The sequence below is a fragment of the Notothenia rossii genome, assembly GCF_949606895.1.
Source record: "Notothenia rossii genome assembly, chromosome: 1".
Classification (NCBI taxonomy): Eukaryota; Metazoa; Chordata; class Actinopteri; order Perciformes; family Nototheniidae; genus Notothenia; species Notothenia rossii.
Window position 1 is genome coordinate 8,768,096 of NC_136912.1, and position 19,931 is coordinate 8,788,026.

At 38.6% G+C, this 19,931-nt stretch overlaps 2 protein-coding genes across 2 annotated transcripts; both read right to left on the reverse strand.

Annotated features, from left to right (window-relative positions):
* Window positions 1–3,609: 3,609 nt before the first annotated feature.
* LOC307028450 (E3 ubiquitin-protein ligase TRIM11-like) lies at window positions 3,610–8,290 on the reverse strand. Its single transcript, XM_079663489.1, has 2 exons — window positions 8,183–8,290; window positions 3,610–6,071 (listed from the first exon to the last, which is right to left on the reverse strand). Exon 2 carries the CDS (start codon window positions 6,067–6,069, stop codon window positions 4,669–4,671), a length of 1,401 nt encoding a protein of 466 aa, XP_079519615.1. The 5' UTR covers window positions 6,070–6,071; window positions 8,183–8,290; the 3' UTR covers window positions 3,610–4,668.
* An 8,101-nt stretch (window positions 8,291–16,391) lies between these two features.
* On the reverse strand, window positions 16,392–18,764 carry LOC307028478 (E3 ubiquitin-protein ligase TRIM39-like; the record flags this gene model as incomplete). The annotated part of the gene is made up of 1 exon (XM_079663532.1): window positions 16,392–18,764. The coding sequence occupies one exon, from the start codon at window positions 18,762–18,764 to the stop codon at window positions 17,115–17,117; it is 1,650 nt and encodes a 549-aa protein (XP_079519658.1). The 3' UTR covers window positions 16,392–17,114.
* Window positions 18,765–19,931: the final 1,167 nt, after the last annotated feature.

The window sequence follows — 19,931 nt, forward strand, 5'->3', positions numbered from 1 at the left end:
TCCTCGTGAGATATTGGGTCTCGATTGATGAGATTGTTAGGAAACATAACAACATGTTAAATTCCCTCATTAAGCTAAGAAAATATTGTTTTAACTACATCATAACTAACTTATTGTGCATTCACAACTGTACAATCCAGTTGTAATTTTATTTTATGGCCCCAAAACACATCACACCACATATTTAAGTAAGACGTTTGATTATATTCGCTCATTATATTCCTTATAGTGAAGACAGTGGATAATAAAGCTTATCTGACTATGATAGACTTAATAGACTGACAATTATTGTTGCAGTGGATGAAGGGGGTGGGGTGTCTAAAGTCAAAGATGAATCTTGATTGGGCCAAATTTGACCCCGAGTCACTCAAAACAATGCTGCTGGGTCTTCCCAGACCCGAACACCAAATTATACACTTTTTTTTTGAGACCTTCAAACTTAGCTAAAATTGTAAAAATCCGTTTTGTAGTGTTTATATGGCTGTTGTGGAGGATATCATGAAGCCTTGTTCCGATAAAAAAAACTAGTGCGTAGTTATTATATAATTTGAACTTGAAACGGGTCACGGGAGACCCGAACACAACACAAGGGTTAAAGTGACGTGCACATTTTCCCTGGATTAAAAGCAAAAGGGGATACTGTTCCAGTTTAAATTTGACGTTTTTAATATGTGAATTTCTGATTCCAATTGTGTGTACTGGCCATTTAAAAAAAAACAAACAAGGAAACTGTTTACCGATTCAAATCACAGACCAGTTTAGTCGACTTGTATTGTTACAGGTCTACGTGTTGCAAGGACCTTTGATAGTCTGATCATTTGATGTCCCCACATCTGGACCAATTAACAAAAAGCTTTGCCAACTAGATGAGTTTAGAATACAAACTCTGAGTCTGATAATCGCTAATGATACATAACCAATGCAATGTGTGCTTATTGAAAGTAGGACGAAAAACATGTTGTAATACTGTTTGCAGTCTACACAGGCCTAACACTTCCTTTATCGTTCAGACATCTCCAAACAAACCAGTTGTTAAATGTCAGTGAACTGATGCCAAAGTTAATGCCCCACCCAGAGGCTGAGTTTCCACAGAAGAAAGTTGTCGGATGGCTGCATCAATCAAAATTCATAGGCTATAGTATATTATTTATTCAGACAGAGGAGAATCAAAATATTATGTTGGGTAACACTTTATATTAAGGTACACAATTTCACCATCAACTAGTTGTTAATTAATATGCATATTAGCAGTATATTGGCTCTTTATTAGTCATTATAAAACAATTATTAATAGGCCATTAGTTGAGAGATTTCCTCAATAACCCTCTAATTAGCGCTTACTTATTGCAAGTAAGGAAGTTGTTGTACATGAGGTTTGGTCTTAATATGCTCTGCTCAATATGGGCCTAATAAGGCAGTTGTACCACAAGAATAGTAATTCTCCCATAATAAAACTTAACAAATATGATCTGTTCTTATGTAACAAGACATGATACTATAAGTGTTAATTAAGTCAAAATAACTCAAAATTAGGTATTTCTATCTAAGGATATGTTCCCTATTTTAAAGTGAAGTCTTGTTCATAATCAATAAGCTAGTAATTTGACTCTAATTGACCTGAACAGGTTCCCTATTCTAAATTTGCCTCCTTTTCACACTTTGTAAATACATGATAGCACACAACTACTGAAATTAACCTCAACAGTACATGAACAAAGTAGGCTCACGTTGAAATATCTGTTTTATTAATGAACAACTAAAGAGAGGTTCAGACACATCCCAAAACATGTCAAGTTTCTCCAAGGCTGAGAACACATATGCAGCCTGTACTTTTTAACAAAAACTGATTTTTAACAGAGTTTATGTATTTGTGATCATACTGTGTGACCTGCGTGTATGTACTTACACAATAGCTGTACTGTTCTCCCTATGTGTTTTACTGTCTCAGTGTGAACATAGATTAAACAGCCAGCCAAATTATTTTGAGAGCCAGGGAATGAGCAGCCATGCTCCTTTATTGACTTATCTGACATTCAAACGGAGTGAAACTATAAAAAAAGTTAAAAAGGCACTTACTAACCTTTTTTATAATTTTCGAATCATAAATCTAATCGATAGATTTAATTATGATCAATAGATTTATGATTAGAAAATTATAAAAGTAGGGTAGACATGTGGAGATGATCCGACTGAACAAAACGTGATCCGTCTCTTAAATGTGTTTCAACCACAGACCTTATTTCGAGCTATTTTCCAAAATCCTATGGAGAAATTGCATTGGTTTTTTTTCGAGGGAACCGGAAGAAACGTACTTCCGGGTTTTAGGACGCGTCACTGTGGCACTCTATTGAGGAAAAACTCTCAACTAATGACCTATTACTTGTAGATTACGGTCATGTAGAATAAGGAATTAATAAGTGTTTTATAATGACTACTAAAGCGCCAATATACTGCAATATGCATGTTAATTAACAACTAATTGACGGTGAATTTGTGCACCTTAATATAAAGTGTTACCAACCTGATGAACTCAGTTAGTTTTAGGTTCCTTTTGAGAGAAACCAATGTGTCTTATTCCTTTCAACTACTACCTCTTACCTCTTTTTAGAGGGATTTAGATTCTCAACCTTTAGAGTTGAAGATGTTACTGTACCTATAGATGAGTTTATTTTGTTAAAGTGAATCACTGAGCTCTGTAGGCACTCTATGAGAAACAGAAGTGTAAGAATACTTCATATCACTTGCTACCCTTAGCCCAAAAAATCTTCCTGGTTAATTAGGATCATTGATGGATGCCTTTAAGCATTTTTAGGGTTGTTAGAAAAATGTAAACTATTGTAACATCAGGCTTATTTTTTGCCACCAACTAAAATCTCTTGACAAAGACATATGCAGGTAGCATGGTCATAGTTGAACTATTACATTGACCACCATTGAAAAAACCCATTTGTCCTTGGTCAACCTGAGAGGTTATCCTGTACATGTTTAACACAAACTCTGTCTCCTCATCAGTGTTTGGTTTACAGTACAGTGACTCCATTTATCTTTCCTTTGTGTTGTGCTCCATCCAGTGGACACTCTGTGCCATAACACCAGGAAGTGGTGGAAGTGTGTCGTTATAGTGTAGTACAACAACAGCAACAAAAACACAATGAACTCAGTGCTGAGGTCTATAAGGTATTATCCTGTTAAGTTTGCATTAAATAGCAGAGTACTATTTTTGCAATACCATTTACTGACTTTTTTAAAATCTGGCTTGAAAGGCCTTATGAAAATGTTAGGAGATGTTTCATGCATAACTTCGAACAACACATAAAACAGCAGTTATTGTTGTTTAGAATCTAAAATCAGCTAACATGTAATCCTGCTTACCTTAAAATATATATACTGTATACTGAGATTTGAACCACTGAAATATAAAATAAAATAAAAGGCTATTTGCCATGTTTTTTTAAATCTTGCCTGATTTATAGATTTGTTTTTGATCCTTGACATACGGAGACCCATCAAGTTTTCCTATTGTGTTTTTAAGACTTGTTTCCTGTCATCTGAAATAACACTGAACACATTACTCAGACGAACAACAAAGACCAGTGACCTTGAAATTAGTATATTTGTATTTTTTATTTAAAATTGTGCTTGTAAAGATTGTTATCTTGGATGAAAGACAACATATTTAATCAGTTTCACATTGAGTTCTTCTTGAGTTCAGTGATTATAAAAATGTGCTGGGAGGGAAATCATTTGAAAAGGCATTTTTTCAAAGTATAAGAAAAAGAGGGTTTTGTGTATGCATGATGAGTTAAAACTTCAGAACTTGTGTTCAACATGCAGTTTATTTTAATGTTTTTAACTCACAATCACATATTTACAGATGTCTTTCATTCATAAGCCATTTGACCAGTAATCAATATAACACCTGGCATGTAAATATACAAGTAAACAGTTATTAACCAAACCGTTTTTGACACAAATGAGGATTTATCATATTATTTAGCTTCATTTTTCTAGCAGTATAACTATTACAGATATTGTATTTAATACACAGTAGAGGCATGTATAAGCCTTTCTCTTAAATGAAACTTCATGACACAATTAAATATAAAACATTTAATGTTCTTATCAATTCTAACTATAGCTTGACAAATTTGGCGTCATTAGAAACAACCTCTTTTTTAAAAGTTAAAATGAATAAAGCTTTATCCAACGTTCATAGATATTTTCTATATGTGTTACGATAAAGTGTTGAAGAGATCATTATTTGATTGTTGAGTAGATTAATGAATCCACTTATGTGTTGTATACAGAATCTAAACAATATGTAAATCATTCACCACATTAAACTTATTTTGTAGAAAATACTCTAAATATTGATATTTGTTCCCTTGAATGAAAACAAATCAACACATTAAATTAGATAAGTGATTAGGTGACTCTGACAGGAGAGATGATCAGAGGTGCAGCGTTTTTACGGCCACATTTAGCACCAGGATAGAAGTATGGGTAGAGTTTCTCAGTGAAGGAGCAGCCAGTGGAGGAGTAGATAAGAGCTGCAGCATCTACGTCATAAAAGGAGACCAGACCCTCCTCATAATCCACAAACACCCCCACCTTCTGAGGCCGAGACTTCAGAGAGAGAAGGACTGACGGACCAGAAAGAGCTTTGTACTAATTTCCATTTCTCAGACATATAGTCCAGAAACCATGTGCTGGGCTCAGTGTGATCGCTTCTTTCCTGTTGATCGACTCTCTGGCCACTCCTAAATCCCAGTCGGCCTTTCTTTTAACTTGAACCTCAAAGTAAAATCTGCCTGAAGAGAAATTCTGCTTTCCTAAAACACAAGTACACGTAGAAATCCTCTCTGGGTTGTCTGGGAGATTCTTTCTCACATCACCATCGCTGACTTGTTTTCCATCAACAGACAGGATGAGTTGAGGATGTGCTGTATCAGGATCAAGAGTCACATCCACTGCGTACCTCTGGACCCTCTTCAGCTCAGCTTCAAGCAGCTTCTTCACCTCTTGGCTGAAAGTCTCCTCCAGCTGAACCACAGCTCTCACCACAGTCCCTTCATATGATGATGGAGGGATGCTGACCTTTGTCCAGTCCTTGGTGGGTGATGGGTGTTGGATGTTTAGGGACTGGACACCCTGGAGAACGTGGAGGTGGTCTTCAGACCGTGAGAGATGCTCCGCCACAGAGCTTCTCTTCTTCAGCTCAGAGATTTCCTGTTCCAGTTCTTTGATGAAGTCTTCAGCCCGTTTCATTCTCATGTTCTGCTTCCCTTCTATTGTTTGGATGAACTCATTCAGGTTTCTCTCAACAGACTCCTTCAGAGCAGTGAAGACCTGAACTCCTTCTGCTTTCTCTCTGTATGCTTTTTTCTCACTGAGGTCAACTGAGTGTTTGATCTCCTCAATCTTCAGTCGTCTCTTCTGGATCATTTCCTGAATTCTAGCCTCTTTCTTTGCCAGCTCTGCCTTTTTACCTTCATATCCTTCTTTCAGAGGAACCACATCATGCATCTTGTGGTCTGAAACAGTGCAGAGCAAACAGACACATGTCTGGTCGGTCTTACAGAACAGCTCCAGAGGTTTATCGTGCTTCAGACACATCCTGTCTTCCAGGTTCTCCACAGGGTCGATCAGCTGATGTCTTTTCAGACCTGACATTGTCAGATGAGGCTCCAGGTGAGTCTCACAGTAGGAGGTCAGACACACCAGGCAGGACTTCAGGGCCTTCAGTTTGGTTTCAGTGCAGACGTCGCAGGGAACTTCTCCTGCTTTGAAGACTTGTTGCTCTGAGCTGCTGCTGGCTTTCTGTTGAGCCGACTGTCTGAACTGAGCTACCATCTCAGAGATGAACGTGTTAACCCTCAAATCTGGTCTTGTATTAAAAGCCTCTTTACACATGGGACACTGGCACCTGTCACTTCTATCCCAGTGTTCAGTGATGCAGTCTTTACAGAAGTTGTGTCCACATGATGTGGCGACTGGATCAGTGAACAAATCCAAACAGATGGAGCAGACAAACTGATCTTCAGATGGCAGGTAGCTTGCAGAAGCCATATCTATACACACAAGAAAGACAATAAAAAACATTTGAAACATCAATCATCAATTCATATTATATATTGTTTTAAAGAAAGAAGCATGAGCAACCGTGACCATTTAACTCTGACAGGGTCAAGCACGCAACCAGACAGCAATGAAAATATAGTTTTTGTCGATTATTTCTTTATTTAAAAATAACACTGCTCTTCTAACTGTGTGACCATAACCATTCATTTCCTCTAGCTGCATCAAATTAAAAGCCTCCAACTGTTTCTCTAATGGAAATGTTTTATTTTTAAACAGCTAGAGCAGGGGTGGCCAACCAGTCAGAGGTTAAGAGCCACATTTTGTCTATGTTACTGCAAAGAGCCACATCAAACACACAGTCACTGATACCGCTTGTTTCAGTTTTTTATTTTCTGGAGAAAAGATTTCAACCACGTCACTGATGCATTTTTGTGGCATTGGGATATATATTTTTTAAATCCTCTGGAGCAGAGAGAGAAGCTGTGGATTATTGTTATTGATTAATGCATCAGTGTTTCTTAGGGTCAAAAACACTAAACTCACAACTTAAAAAGAAAGCGTTTAGTTTATTTAATAAAAGAGCACATGTTCAATGTGAAAATCGACAGTAGTTATAGATTATTTGTAATTTGGTGCTATATATATATATTTTTTTTTTTTTTATATATAGGCTATATATTTTTTAAACACCTTGAATTTCAGGGGGGGCGCGGGGCTCTGTTGGCGCCCCTCCAAGACAATGGTAGGGGAAACACTGGATAGTGTTTCATCAACGATAGGTTTTCCCCCCCTCAAAGGTGATTGGTTCTCAGCATCCAGGTATTATTGTGATTGGCTCTTGGGCCACATCAAAATTAGACGCGCTGTCATCCTCTCATACTGACACCTGACACCACACATACACACTTAGGGAGAGCCGGGACGAAAGTAACGGAGCGATTTTATACGAGCCCAAACAACTTTGACCGGCCAAATTACGTCAGAATGATCAGCATTCAATACTTAACAGACCTACTAAATATCAGGTTTAACTGTCAGGAGTAGTGTTGTCACGATATCAACATTTTGGTTTCGATACCAAGTCAAGAATTACGATTCCAATTATTTTTCGATACTTTTCTTTAAAAAAGGGAAACAGTCTTAAATGTAATTAGTGTGCTTTATTTCACACCAGAACCATAACCATAACGCAAACTTTTAAAAAATGAGAACAATAAATAAAATAAATCACAAAAATTCTTATTAAATACAATTAATACATCTCTTACAGACAGGCCTCGTGTTGTCCGTAGGCTTGCCCTCACTGTCAGAGATATAGCTAAAATACATCAAAATGTCGCATCTGGCGTCTTTTTTGTCAACAAGCCGAGGCGCAGCGGCAGTTGCACTCCCACTTGCAGCCATGCTTCTCGTTTTCTCACATGCTCTGGTAGCTAGCGCGTGGACGAGAGAGGGGAGGCACTTGAGCGTGCTTGAGAGGGGCGGGACTGCAGGCACGGCTGCAGTGCAGGGATTGGAAGCAGAGCGCTGAACACACACGGCTCTTAATAAAACGGCGCATTCTCACCGGAGTACTTTCCCCCGTCATTCTTAAAGTACCGATACTAATGAAACGGAGGAATTGTAATGTTTTTAACGGCAGGGTATCGCGGTATACCTTTCAAGTATCGGTACACCGTGCAACACTAGTCAGGAGTCAGTGTCTCTCCCCCAAATTCACACATATACAACTCGATATGAACTGAAGAGCCGCATGAAACTAGGCAAAGAGCCGCATGCGGCTCGAGAGCCGCGGGTTAGCCATACCTGAGCTAGAGGAAATGGGTGAAAGCATTATGTAGGAAGTGATCAGCAAAATCTAATAAGAGCAGGAGAGCAGAAGTGAATCAAAACTCCTCACAACAGAGATTCAGTTTCAAGTTACTAAAGTACTTAGAGTTGATATAAAGAGACTGTTTAAAGTGGACTCTATGTCACATACTGGTTATGTTGTTAGAGAAAAACAAGTTGGACGTAAAGGATGGAGTTTTCGTCTGAGTAGAGCTGAACTTTTGTGTTAATCCTGCTTGTTGACAGTGTAAATATAATCAGCTGTACTCACCAGTGTTTGACAGAGACTCTGCTGTGTTGTTGAGAAAGATCTGATGAACTCAGTTTGTATTTTCTTTAGACAGAAACAGAGACTAGTCTCGACCGCAGTGTGGCTGCCTCTCTAAATAACTTAACTTTCGTTTCCTGAGTGTGACGTGTAAGCCCTCCTCTTTTCAGTGTAGCTCCTCCTCTCACTGCAGCTGGTGCTTCCCTCCCTCTGATCTGCATGGGTATTGAGAAATACCAGGTTTTCTCTGATAGTTAGGGAGCAAAGGCTCTGCTTCACAGGTGTGTCAAGCTGTTTCTTATCTTTATTATGATCAGGTTTTACTTTAATCAGAAGAGTTCAGTTACATTTATTGGACACACATGTCAGTTAAATGTCAGGGACGACATAATCCACATCCATACAACAAGTACAATATGTATCTACTCTAAAACAGAAATCTATATACAATCAAATAAACTAAAGGCCTTTTAGACATTGAATATGTAACATTAGTTGTCATGATAACAAGGAAGAAGAGTGTTTTCTCTCAGGCAGCATCCCTTATGGATCATTATGGCATTTTGTTGCCTGAATTAAAGCAATCATGTTATCCTGTTCTCACTTTTTCCTCGTGAGATATTGGGTCTCGATTGATGAGGTTGTTAGGAAACATAACAACATGTTAAATTCCCTCATTAAGCTAAGAAAATATTTTTTTAACTACATCATAACTAACTTATTGTGCATTCACAACTGTACAATCCAGTTGTAATTTTATTTTATGGCCCCAAAACACATCACACCACATATTTAAGTAAGACGTTTGATTATATTCGCTCATTATATTCCTTATAGTGCAGACAGTGGATAATAATGTTATCTGACTATGATAGACTTAATAGACTGACAATTATTGTTACAGTGGATGAAGGGGGTGGGGTGTCTAAAGTCAAAGATGAATCTTGATTGGGCCAAATTTGACCCCGAGTCACTCAAAACAATGCTGCTGGGTCTTCCCAGACCCGAACACCAAATTATACACTTTTTTTTTTGAGACCTTCAAACTTAGCTAAAATTGTAAAGATCCGTTTTGTAGTGTTTATATGGCTGTTGTGGAGGATATCATGAAGCCTTGTTCCGATAAAAAAACTAGTGCGTAGTTATTATATAATTTGAACTTGAAACGGGTCACGGGAGACCCGAACACAACACAAGGGTTAAAGTGACGTGCACATTTTCCCTGGCTTAAAAGCAAAAGGGGATACTGTTCCAGTTTAAATTTGAAGTTTTTAATATGTGAATTTCTGATTCCAATTGTTTGTACTGGCCATTTAAAAAAAAAAAAAACAAGGAAACTGTTTACCGATTCAAATCACAGACCAGTTTAGTCGACTTGTATTGTTACAGGTCTACGTGTTGCAGGGAGCTTTGATAGTCTGATCATTTGATGTCCCCACATCTGGACCAATTACCAAAAAGCTTTGCCAACTAGATGAGTTTAGAATACAAACTCTGAGTCTGATAATCGCTAATGATACATAACCAATGCAGTGTGTGCTTATTGAAAGTCGGACGAAAAACATGTTGTAATACTGTTTGCAGTCTACACAGGCCTAACACTTCCTTTATCGTTCGAACATCTCCAAACAAACCAGTTGTTAAATGTCAGTGAACTGATGCCAAAGTTAATACCCCACCCAGAGGCTGAGTTTCCACAGAGGAAAGTTGTCGGATGGCTGCATTAATCAAAATTCATAGGCTATAGTATATTATTTATTCAGACAGAGGAGAATCAAAATATTATATTGGGTAACACTTTATATTAAGGTACACAATTTCACCATCAACTAGTTGTTAATTAACATGCATATTAGCAGTATATTGGCTCTTTATTAGTCATTATAAAACTAATATTAATGCCTTATTCTACATGACCATATTCTACAAGTAATAGGCCATTAGTTGAGAGTGTTTCCTCAATAACCCTCTAATTAGTGCTTATTTAAGTAGTAAGGAAGTTGATGTACATGAGTTTTGGTCTTAATATGCTCTGCTCAATATTTGACTTCCTGTTGCTGATGGCTGTTTGTCCCGCAGCTCCCCGGCTAAACAGGCCGAAACTCGCTCAGCCAGTCCAACATCTACCAGCATCAACAGTCTTCAAATACCAACTGCTGCCATAGAAAAAGCCCCACCCAGAGTCCTGAAGCTTATTTGTACCTTTAGGAGATTGTGTCCAATATGTTTGACATATCCCTAATCGATAGATTTATGATCGATAGATTTATGATTATAAAATGATAAAAGTAGGGTAGACATGTGGAGATTATCCGACTGAACAAAACGTGATCCATCTCTTAAATGTGTTTCAACCAAAGACCTTATTTCGAGCTATTTTCCAAAATCCTATGGAGAAATTGCATCGCTTTTTTGTCGAGGGAACCGGAAGAAGCTTACTTCCGGGTTTTAGGACGCGTCACTGTGGCACTCTATTGAGGAAAAACTCTCAACTCATGACCTATTACTTGTAGAATACGGTCATGTAGAATAAGGCATTAATATTTTTTTTATAATGACTAATAAAGAGCCAATATACTGCAATATGCATGTTAATTAACAACTAGTTGAAGGTGAATTTGTGTACCTTAATATAAAGTGTTACCAACCTGATGAACTCAGTTAGTTTTAGGTTCCTTTTGAGAGAAACCAATGTGTCTTATCCCTCTCAACTACCACCTGTTACTGCAGCTCTTTTTAGAGGGATTTTGATTCACAACTGGATTCAGAGTTTTCCTGACTTCACATGAGGTGAAGATGTTACTGTACCTATAGATACTTTTATTTTCTTAAAGCGAATCACTGAGCTCTATAGGCACTCTATGAGAAGCAGAAGAGTAAGAATACTTTATATCACTTACTACCCTTAGCCCAACAAATCTTCCTGGTTAATTAGGATCATTGATGGATAGCTTTCCTGCCCTGAGCCTGTTTTTCAGGTCTCAGGCTCGAAAATGACATTACCTGAACAAATGAACATATCTTCCCTTCTAAAAGGGGAACATTAATAATATTTTTTCTCAAAGCAAGGATCTGTGAGTTGGATGTAGAACAGTCAGAATCAATACAGATGTTTTTATTTTAAAGTAAATTCAGATTGAACACAGTAAAAAAAAAAAAATTATTGTGTCCGTCCAAAAAAAAAAAGATTACTTACTGTATAGTGAAAACCACCCTTGAATGATGGGATGGTAGACTAAAAGCTTTAGGAATGTAAACTACAACATATAATTACCCTGTATCAAAATTGATGCAAAACAAAAGAAATGTGACCGTTTTAGAGAGATCTAGCAACAAAAAAACACTGCTAAACAGGCCGAAACTCTAGGGTAGGGTCATTTGGGTAGATTTGACATATCTCTGACCCCCCATGGTCGATTTTGATGATTGACATCTCTTTTTAACCGCTAGAGCCAATGGAATCGAGGGGAGGTTCCACATACACACACACATTAGCAAATAAGGAGTGAGAGTGATTTCCTAAATACCGAGGCCCCCCCCCTCTTCCTGTTCATCGCTCTCTCTGTCCTCTACTCTGTCTCTTTGTTCAATCTCTCCCTCCTTGTTCACTTTTTGCTCCTCCTCACTTGTTGCTCCTGCCAGTGACTTAAAACAATTCAGCAATTTAGTTAATTTCACTTGTTTGTTTGCATTATTTTTTTTAAATCTGTTTTGTTTGATTCTCAAAAGAGAAAAAAGATGTAAGCAAATTGTGTTTTATACAATTGTATGTTATTATGACATCATAACTGCAGTAGATGTATGTTGTTTAAAAAGTATGCCTATTGTCTATATTGTAAATGAAGACTACGTTATAGATGGATAGATCGATAGATGGATGGGGTTATTAAGCCTACATTATTTTTGTGTGACTTTACCTGCAGTTCATCCCTGACTTCCATCACTTTCTCTTTCTCTCTCTTTCTCTCTGCCTGTCCTGTCTCTTCCTTACCAAAGCTGAGCTTCGACTGACGTAGTGTTTTCATTATATCTGAGTCAGTGTAAAAAGAAAACAATACAATGTTATATCTTCAATGTTTTACTCAAATTGAAATGAAAGGAAAGCATTACAACGTTTGTTAAAAGGTAATCCTTCTGACATTGGATGAATGTAATTAACTTGGCTCTCTAGCTAGTTAATTCACGCAATTTAAACCAAAATATAGCCTATAGCAAAGTATAGCCTATAGCTGCAATATAAGTTAGTGTGCATGTTTTCGGACGTCCACTGACTAACGTAGTGCGTTCACACAGGATCTGCTGGTCATATGATGTCCTGATGAACAGAAACACAAGCAGCTGCTGGACTCAGATCTCTAGATACCTCATCACTCCTCCGCTGCTCCGACACAAGTCCGGGCTGCGGTGGTTTGTTGATACATGTCGTCTTCTTCTGTTTGCGTTAACTGAGGCTACGTAGTTATGCAGTGCCCCCATCGTCTGTAAATGGAAGTACTACAAAGAATCCCTTTTAGTGCAGTTATTTCACAAGTTTAGTTATACACAGCTCGGAAAAAATTACCGAGGTCCGGACCTCTGTGACCTCAATGGTGGATACGGCCCTGAAGGTGAGCATATCTCCGTGTTTTGCTAAAGCTACGTGTTGTGATGTCTGTGTTTGCTTCCCCTGTCGCGAGTTCTGATCGCTCAGTGATGATACTAATACCTATATAATCTGTGTAATCTCAGTTTTAATTGGATATCTTGTATGTGCAGTTACAATAAGTGATAAGGGTATCTTTACCTTGAGTTCTGTCCCAAGTGCGTTAGCATTTTTTCAATCAGGGTTCATTTAGACCAGAGGTGCCCAGTACGTCGACCGCGGTCGACCGGTCGACCGCGGGGGCAATACTGGTAGATCGCGAGTCATTCATAAAAAAAAAAAAATCCAGCTCCGTTAAAATAGGCAAAACAGGTTTTGATCCCTCCTCCCTTGGCCTCCCTGCCACTTAATTCAGGAGTTTACTTGATTGACAAAAAAAGCAACCTATCGCTTTCCAGTCTGTTAACCCAGAATGCAAAGCGATACAAAATCAGTCAAATGCCGGGAGAGACAAACAACAAAATGAGTGCGGGAACGAGCAAAAAGCTAAAGACATACCAGAGAATGTTTTTTTGTGATATCACATTCAAAGGTTATTTGCCTTATTTGTAAAGCAAGCGTCGCTCTGCCAAAGAAAGGTAACGTGGAGAGGCATTATCGGAGTGTTCACAAGGCATATGACAGCGACTTCCCTCCGAGTAGCGAGTTGAGAAAGAGAAAGGTCATGTATTATTGCTACACAAACATTATCTCTTAGTCTTAGTGTCGCCAACTCGTTTCTAACATGCAAAAAGACAAACAAATGCGTCTATGGTCGGTGTATTTTCTATCTTTCCAATCCAGAAGAGATCTCTCTCTCCCCCATCTGTTTGCAAGGGGGCGGTTTACACACACGCAGCTGCTACATGCAGCAACACACGGAGGAGATGGTGGAGAGAAGCGCTCCAAGGTGTGGTTACATGTTACCCATCTTGAGGTGGATAATGCTCGTCACCAAAAGTGTTTAGCATGTAAGGGCGGTAACACGAGCAATTTGTCTAAACATTTAGCAAAAGTGCACCACATTCGGACGGAGGAATGCACCGGGTTCGACTGTCTTTCTAGTAGCTCTGTAGCCCCATCCACGAGTAACGTTTCCACGTCAGGTGTTATGTATGCTAGCAGCAACACACGGAGTTAACTACATTATACAAACATGGGTTAATGATTAGAGGTAACTGAGTTATTTATTTTGTTAAAGCTTCAGCTATTCTGTTTACAGTTCTGTCATCAGATTATTTAATAAGATTTGTTAAAACATTGTTGTTTCTTTTGATGTGAAATATTATTTATTTAATTCAAATAAAAAGCAATGTTAATTTTGTTCACAATTTGTTAAGTTAATTTAATAATATATGTATTTTTGAATCAAGTATTCATCTTTATTGTCTTCATTGTTAGTTTCCACATGCCTAAAACAACCTCAAACTAAATCTAAAAGTTGATGGCTAAATAAGAACGTTTAAGAAATTGTGCAAGGCACACAGTAGTAGTCCGAATAGTCGATTAATCGTTTCATTAATCTATAGATTAATCGATAATCAAATTAGTCGTTTGTTGCAGCCCTATTGTAGTTATCCCATGTAAAAATAAAACGTGTTATTCAGCAACCCTTGCAATTTGGGATTTTATTTTTGGTTGGTAGACCTCGGTTAGCTGGTCATTTCAAAAGTAGCTCACCAGCCAAAAAAGTGTGGGCACCCCTGATTTAGACGCTTCTTATGAGACTTGTGTTTTGATTTGGTAAAAATGGTTCATATCGTCAGTTAGCTGAGTTTCTTCCCGTTAATCTGGTATAACACATTAATAGGTTTTTAAATATTAAGAAGCCCTGGGACACAGTTTCGTGAAAAAAAACTCGCAGCCCCCTCTACAGGGGGCTCTCGGGCTAAACAGGTTAAGCATTTTTAGGGTGGTTAGAAAAATGTAAACTGTTGTAACATCAGGATTATTTTTTGCCTCCAACTAAAATCTCTTGACAAAGAAATATGCAGGTAGCATGGTCATAGTTGAACTATTACATTGAAGACCATTGGAAAAACCCATTTGTCATTGGTCAACATGAGAGGTTATCCTGTACATGTTTGTCAAAAACTGTGTCTCCACATATATCAGTGTTTGGTTTACAGTACAGTGACTCCATGCTTATCTTTCCTTTGTGTTGTGGTCCATCCAGTGGACACTTTGCGCCATAACACCAGGAAGTGGTGGAAGTGTGTCGCTGTAGTGTAAAACAACCAAAACAAAATGAACTCAGTGCTGAGGTCTACAGTATTTTTAGAATGGTTTTGATCCTTGACATACGGAAAGCCATCAAGTTTACCTTTTGTGTTTTTAAGACTTGTTTCCTGTAAGCTGAAATAACACTGAACACATTACTCACAAAAATAAACGGTCCCACATTACCCCAATACTCAGATCTCTTCATTGGCTCCCTGTAGACTATAGGATCCAGTTCAAAATCCTCACCCTCACCTACAGAGCATTGCACGGTCAGACTCCTGCTTATGTGGCTGACCTAATTCATCCATACATCAGCCCGCCCACTCAGGTCACACATGCTCAATTGACTGTCTGTCCCACGCACTCACCTTAAGACTCGCGGTGATCGAGCGTTCGAGGCCGTGGCTCCTAAACTATGGAACGCTCTGCCCGCACACCTACGGTCCGCCGAATCTGTTGACTCCCTTTATAACGAATTTAAAGACATTCCTGTTTGGGCAGGCGTTTGGGTAACCGGTGCTTGATTTTATTCTATTTTATACTATGTTTTATTGTGTTTTTATTGTGTTTTGGGTGCATTTATGACTGCTTAATCACGTGGCTTGAGTGGTCATTTATTATTGTATGATTCCTATGATGTTTTATTGTTTTGTCAAGCACTTTGTGACTTATCTGTGAAAAGCGCATTATAAATAAACTTTACTTACTAACTTACTTACAAACAACAAATACCAGTGACCATGAAATTAATATGTTACTTTTGTTCTTTAAAATTGTGCTTCTGAAGATTGTTATCTTGGATGAAAGACAAAATATTTAACCCGTTTCACATTGAGTTCTTGTTGAGTTCAGTGATTATAAAAATGTGCTGGGAGGGAAATCATTGGAAAAGGCATTTTTTCAAAGTATAAGAAAAGGAGGGTTTTGTGTGTGCATGATGAGTTAAAACTGAGAACCTAGGAAGAAGTGTATTCTGGCTTTTTGCCAACCCCCGTTAGTCATGTGACCCTCATCACATTTCACCCAGTTGTTTCTACCACACACACAACAAACACACATGAGTGTTGACACAATGCAAAAATAAAACTAGTTTTATACAAATATGGCAAAACTAAGGAAGCTAATGGTAGGTCTTAAGTCCAACTATTATATCCCTAAAAATTACCATTAAACCCAACCCCATTTTTCTTTATATTAATTGTTGGCATTTATACTCTGTAGTTAGCTACTTCCTTGTAAAGAGTTGTTTTTGTCTTTGCGACTCGTAAAAGTGAATGCTATCTCACTGATATCAGCCCCACTGTTTTCTGCTCTACAGCCAATATCCAATCACTGCTAGTGGAAACAAACATTTCATCCTACAAACTCTTCACACAAAAAGCCATCAACTTGTATTTTTGTTTATGTGAATTAGCCACAGGAAATGTGTCATGAAATACAACTGATGTGTAAACCAGGCCTTCCTGCTCAGTGTTTAGTGCTCGAGTCTCTGCTTTCTCAGACCAAGCATCTAGTTTATTTGACTGTTTTCTTAACTCACAATCACATATTTACAGATGTCTTTGATTCATAAGCCATTTTACCAGTAATCAATTATAAAACCTGGAATGTAGATATACAAGTTAACAGTTATTAACCAAACCATTGTTAACATAAATGAGGATTTATCATATTATTTAGCTTCAATTAACTTTTTCTAGCAGTTTAACTATTACACATATTAAATGTAGTACACAGTACAGGCATTAATAGGCCTTTCTCTTTAATTAAGCTTTATAACACAATTAAATATGACACATGTAATGTTATTATCAATTGTAACTATGGCTTGACACATTTGGTGTCATTAGAAAAAACTTTTTTTTAAATAAATCTTCATATTATCCAACGTTCATAGATATTCTCCACATGTGTTACGATAAAGTGTTGAAGAGATAATTATTTGATTGTTGAGTAGATTAATGAATCCACTTATGTGTTGTATACAGAATCTAAACCATATGTTAATCAATCACCACATGAAACTTATGTTGTAGAAAATAAGATGGAAACAAAATAAAAATAAATCAATACATGAAATAAGATGAGTGATTAGGTGACTCTGACAGGAGAGATGATCAGAGGTGCAGCGTTTTTACGGCCATATTTATGACCAGGACAGAAGAGTGGGTAGATTTTCCCGTTGAAGGAGCAGCCAGTGAAGGAGTAGATAAGAGCTGCAGCATCTACGTCATAAAAGGAGACCAGACCCTCCTCATAATCCACAAACACCCCCACCTTCTTAGGTCGAGACTTCAGAGAGAGAAGGACTGGAGGATCATCAAGAGCTCCGTACTCGAATCCCTTTGTCAACAATATAGTCCAGTAACCGCACTGAGGGCTCAGTGTGATATCTCCCTTCCTGTTGATCGACTCTCTGACCACTCCTAAATCCCACTCGGTCTTTCCTTGAACTTGAACCTCAAAGTAAAATCTGCCTGAAGAGAAATTCTGCTTTCCTAAAACATAAATACATTCAGAAAACCTCTCTCGGTTGTTTGGGAGATTCTTTTCGACATCACTACATTGAACTCTTTTTTTATCATCAGACAGGATGAGACAGGGATGTGCTGTACGCGGCTCAAGAGTCACATTTACTGCATCTTTCTGGACCCTCTTCAGTTTAGCTTCAAGCAGCTTCTTCATCTCTTTACCGAGTGTCTCCTCCACCTGAGCCACAGCCTTTACCACCGTCCCCTCATATACCGCTGGGGTGAGGCTGAATTTTCTCAAGTCCTTGGAGGGTGGTCGGTGTTGAATGTTTAGGGACTTGACACTTTGTAGAAAATGCAGGTGGTCTTCAGAGTGTGTGACCTGCTCCACCTCAGAGCTTCTCTTCTTCAGCTCAGAGATTTCCTGTTCCAACTCTTTGATGAAAGCTTCAGCCTTTTTTTCAGTTGTTTTCTGCTTCTCTTTGATCGTGTTGATGAGATTGGCCTGGCCTCTCTCAACAGACGCCTTCAGAGCAGTGAAGACCTGAACTCCTTCTGCTATCTCTCCGTCTGCTTCTTTCTCACTGAGGTCCACTGAGTGTTTGATCTCCTCAATCTTCAGTTGTCTCTTCTGGATCATTTGCTGAGTTTCAACCTCTGTCTTCCCCAACTCGGCCTTCTTTCTTTCATATCCTTCTTTCAGAGGAACCACATCATGCATCTTGTGGTCTGAAACAGTGCAGAGCATACAGACACATGTCTGGTCGGTCTTACAGAACAGCTCCAGAGGTTTATCGTGCTTCAGACACATCCTGTCTTCCAGGTTCTCCACAGGGTCGATCAGCTGATGTCTTTTCAGGCTTGAAGCTGTCAGATGAGGCTCCAGGTGAGTCTCACAGTAGGAGGTCAGACACACCAGGCAGGACTTCAGGGCCTTCAGTTTGGTTTCAGTGCAGACGTCACAGGGAACTTCTCCTGGTTTGAAGACTTGTTGCTCTGAGCTGCTGCTGCTGCTGGCTTTCTGTTGAGCCGACTGTCTGAACTGAGCTACCATCTCAGAGATGAAAGTGTTGACGTGCAGCTCAGGTCTTGTGTTGAACTCTTTTTTACACATGGGACACTGGCACCTGTCACATCTATCCCAGTGTTCAGTGATGCAGTCTTTACAGAAGTTGTGTCCACATGGTATAGTGACTGGATCAGTGAACAAATCCAGACAGATGGAGCAGAGAAACTGATCTTCAGATGGCAGGTAGCTTGCAGCAGCCATATCTACACACATAATGAGAAAGAAAAGAGAAAACATTTGAAACATCAATCATCGATTCATCATACATGGTTTTAACGAAATAACTTTGATAACTTGTAACAAGCCATGAGCAACTGTGACCATTTAACTCTGACAGGGTCAAGCATGCAACTCTGGCAAACAGCAATGAAAATACAGGTTTTGTCGAAAACATTTCTATCGAAAAATGACACTGCTCTTCTTACTGTGTGACCATAATTATTAATTTCCTCTAGCTGCTTCACATTAAAAGCCTCCAACTGTTTCTGTCATGGAAATATATTTATTTTGAAAGAGCTAGAGGAAATGTGTGAAAGCATTATGTAGGAATTTATCAGCAAAATCTAATAAGAGCAGGAGAGCAGAAGTGAATTAAAACTCCTCACAACAGAGATTCAGTTACAAGTTACTAAAGTACTATGAGTTGATACAAAGAGACTGTTTAAGATGTTTAAAGTGGACTCTATATATATGGTTATGTTGTTAGAGAAAAACAATTTGGACGTAAAGGGTGGAGCTTTCTCCTGAGAATGGCTGTTTTGTGTTATTCCTTCTTGTTTAAGGGTAAATATAATCAGCTGTACTCACCAGTGTTTGACAGAGACTCTGCTGTGTTGTTGAGAAAGATCTGATGAACTCAGTTTGTATTTTCTTTAGACAGAAACAGAGACTAGTCTCGACTGCAGTGTGGCTGCCTCTCTGACTAACTTAACTTTTGTTTCTTGTGTGTGACGTGTAAGCTCTCCTCTTTCCAGTGTAGCTCCTCCTCTCACTGTCTGCTGGTTTGTTCCCTCCCTCTGATCTGCATGGGTATTGAGAAATACCAGGTGTTCTCTGATAGTTAGGGAGCAACGCTGGTGCTTTACCTGTGTGAGGAGTGAGGTGTGTCAAAGCTGTTTCTAATCTTTATTATGATAAACGTTTTCAGTTACATTCATTTGAAACACATGTCAGTAAAATGTCATGGATGACATAATCTACATAGTTAAAGACTTATTTCCATTGTAGAACTTGAACTTGAACTTTACTGGTTTCCCGTCTCCCGCCGCATCAACTACAAAATACTGCTCCTTACTTACAAAGCCCCCCCCCCCTACCTCACTGACCTCCTCACCCCCTACCAACCCCAACGGTCCCTCAGATCGACCT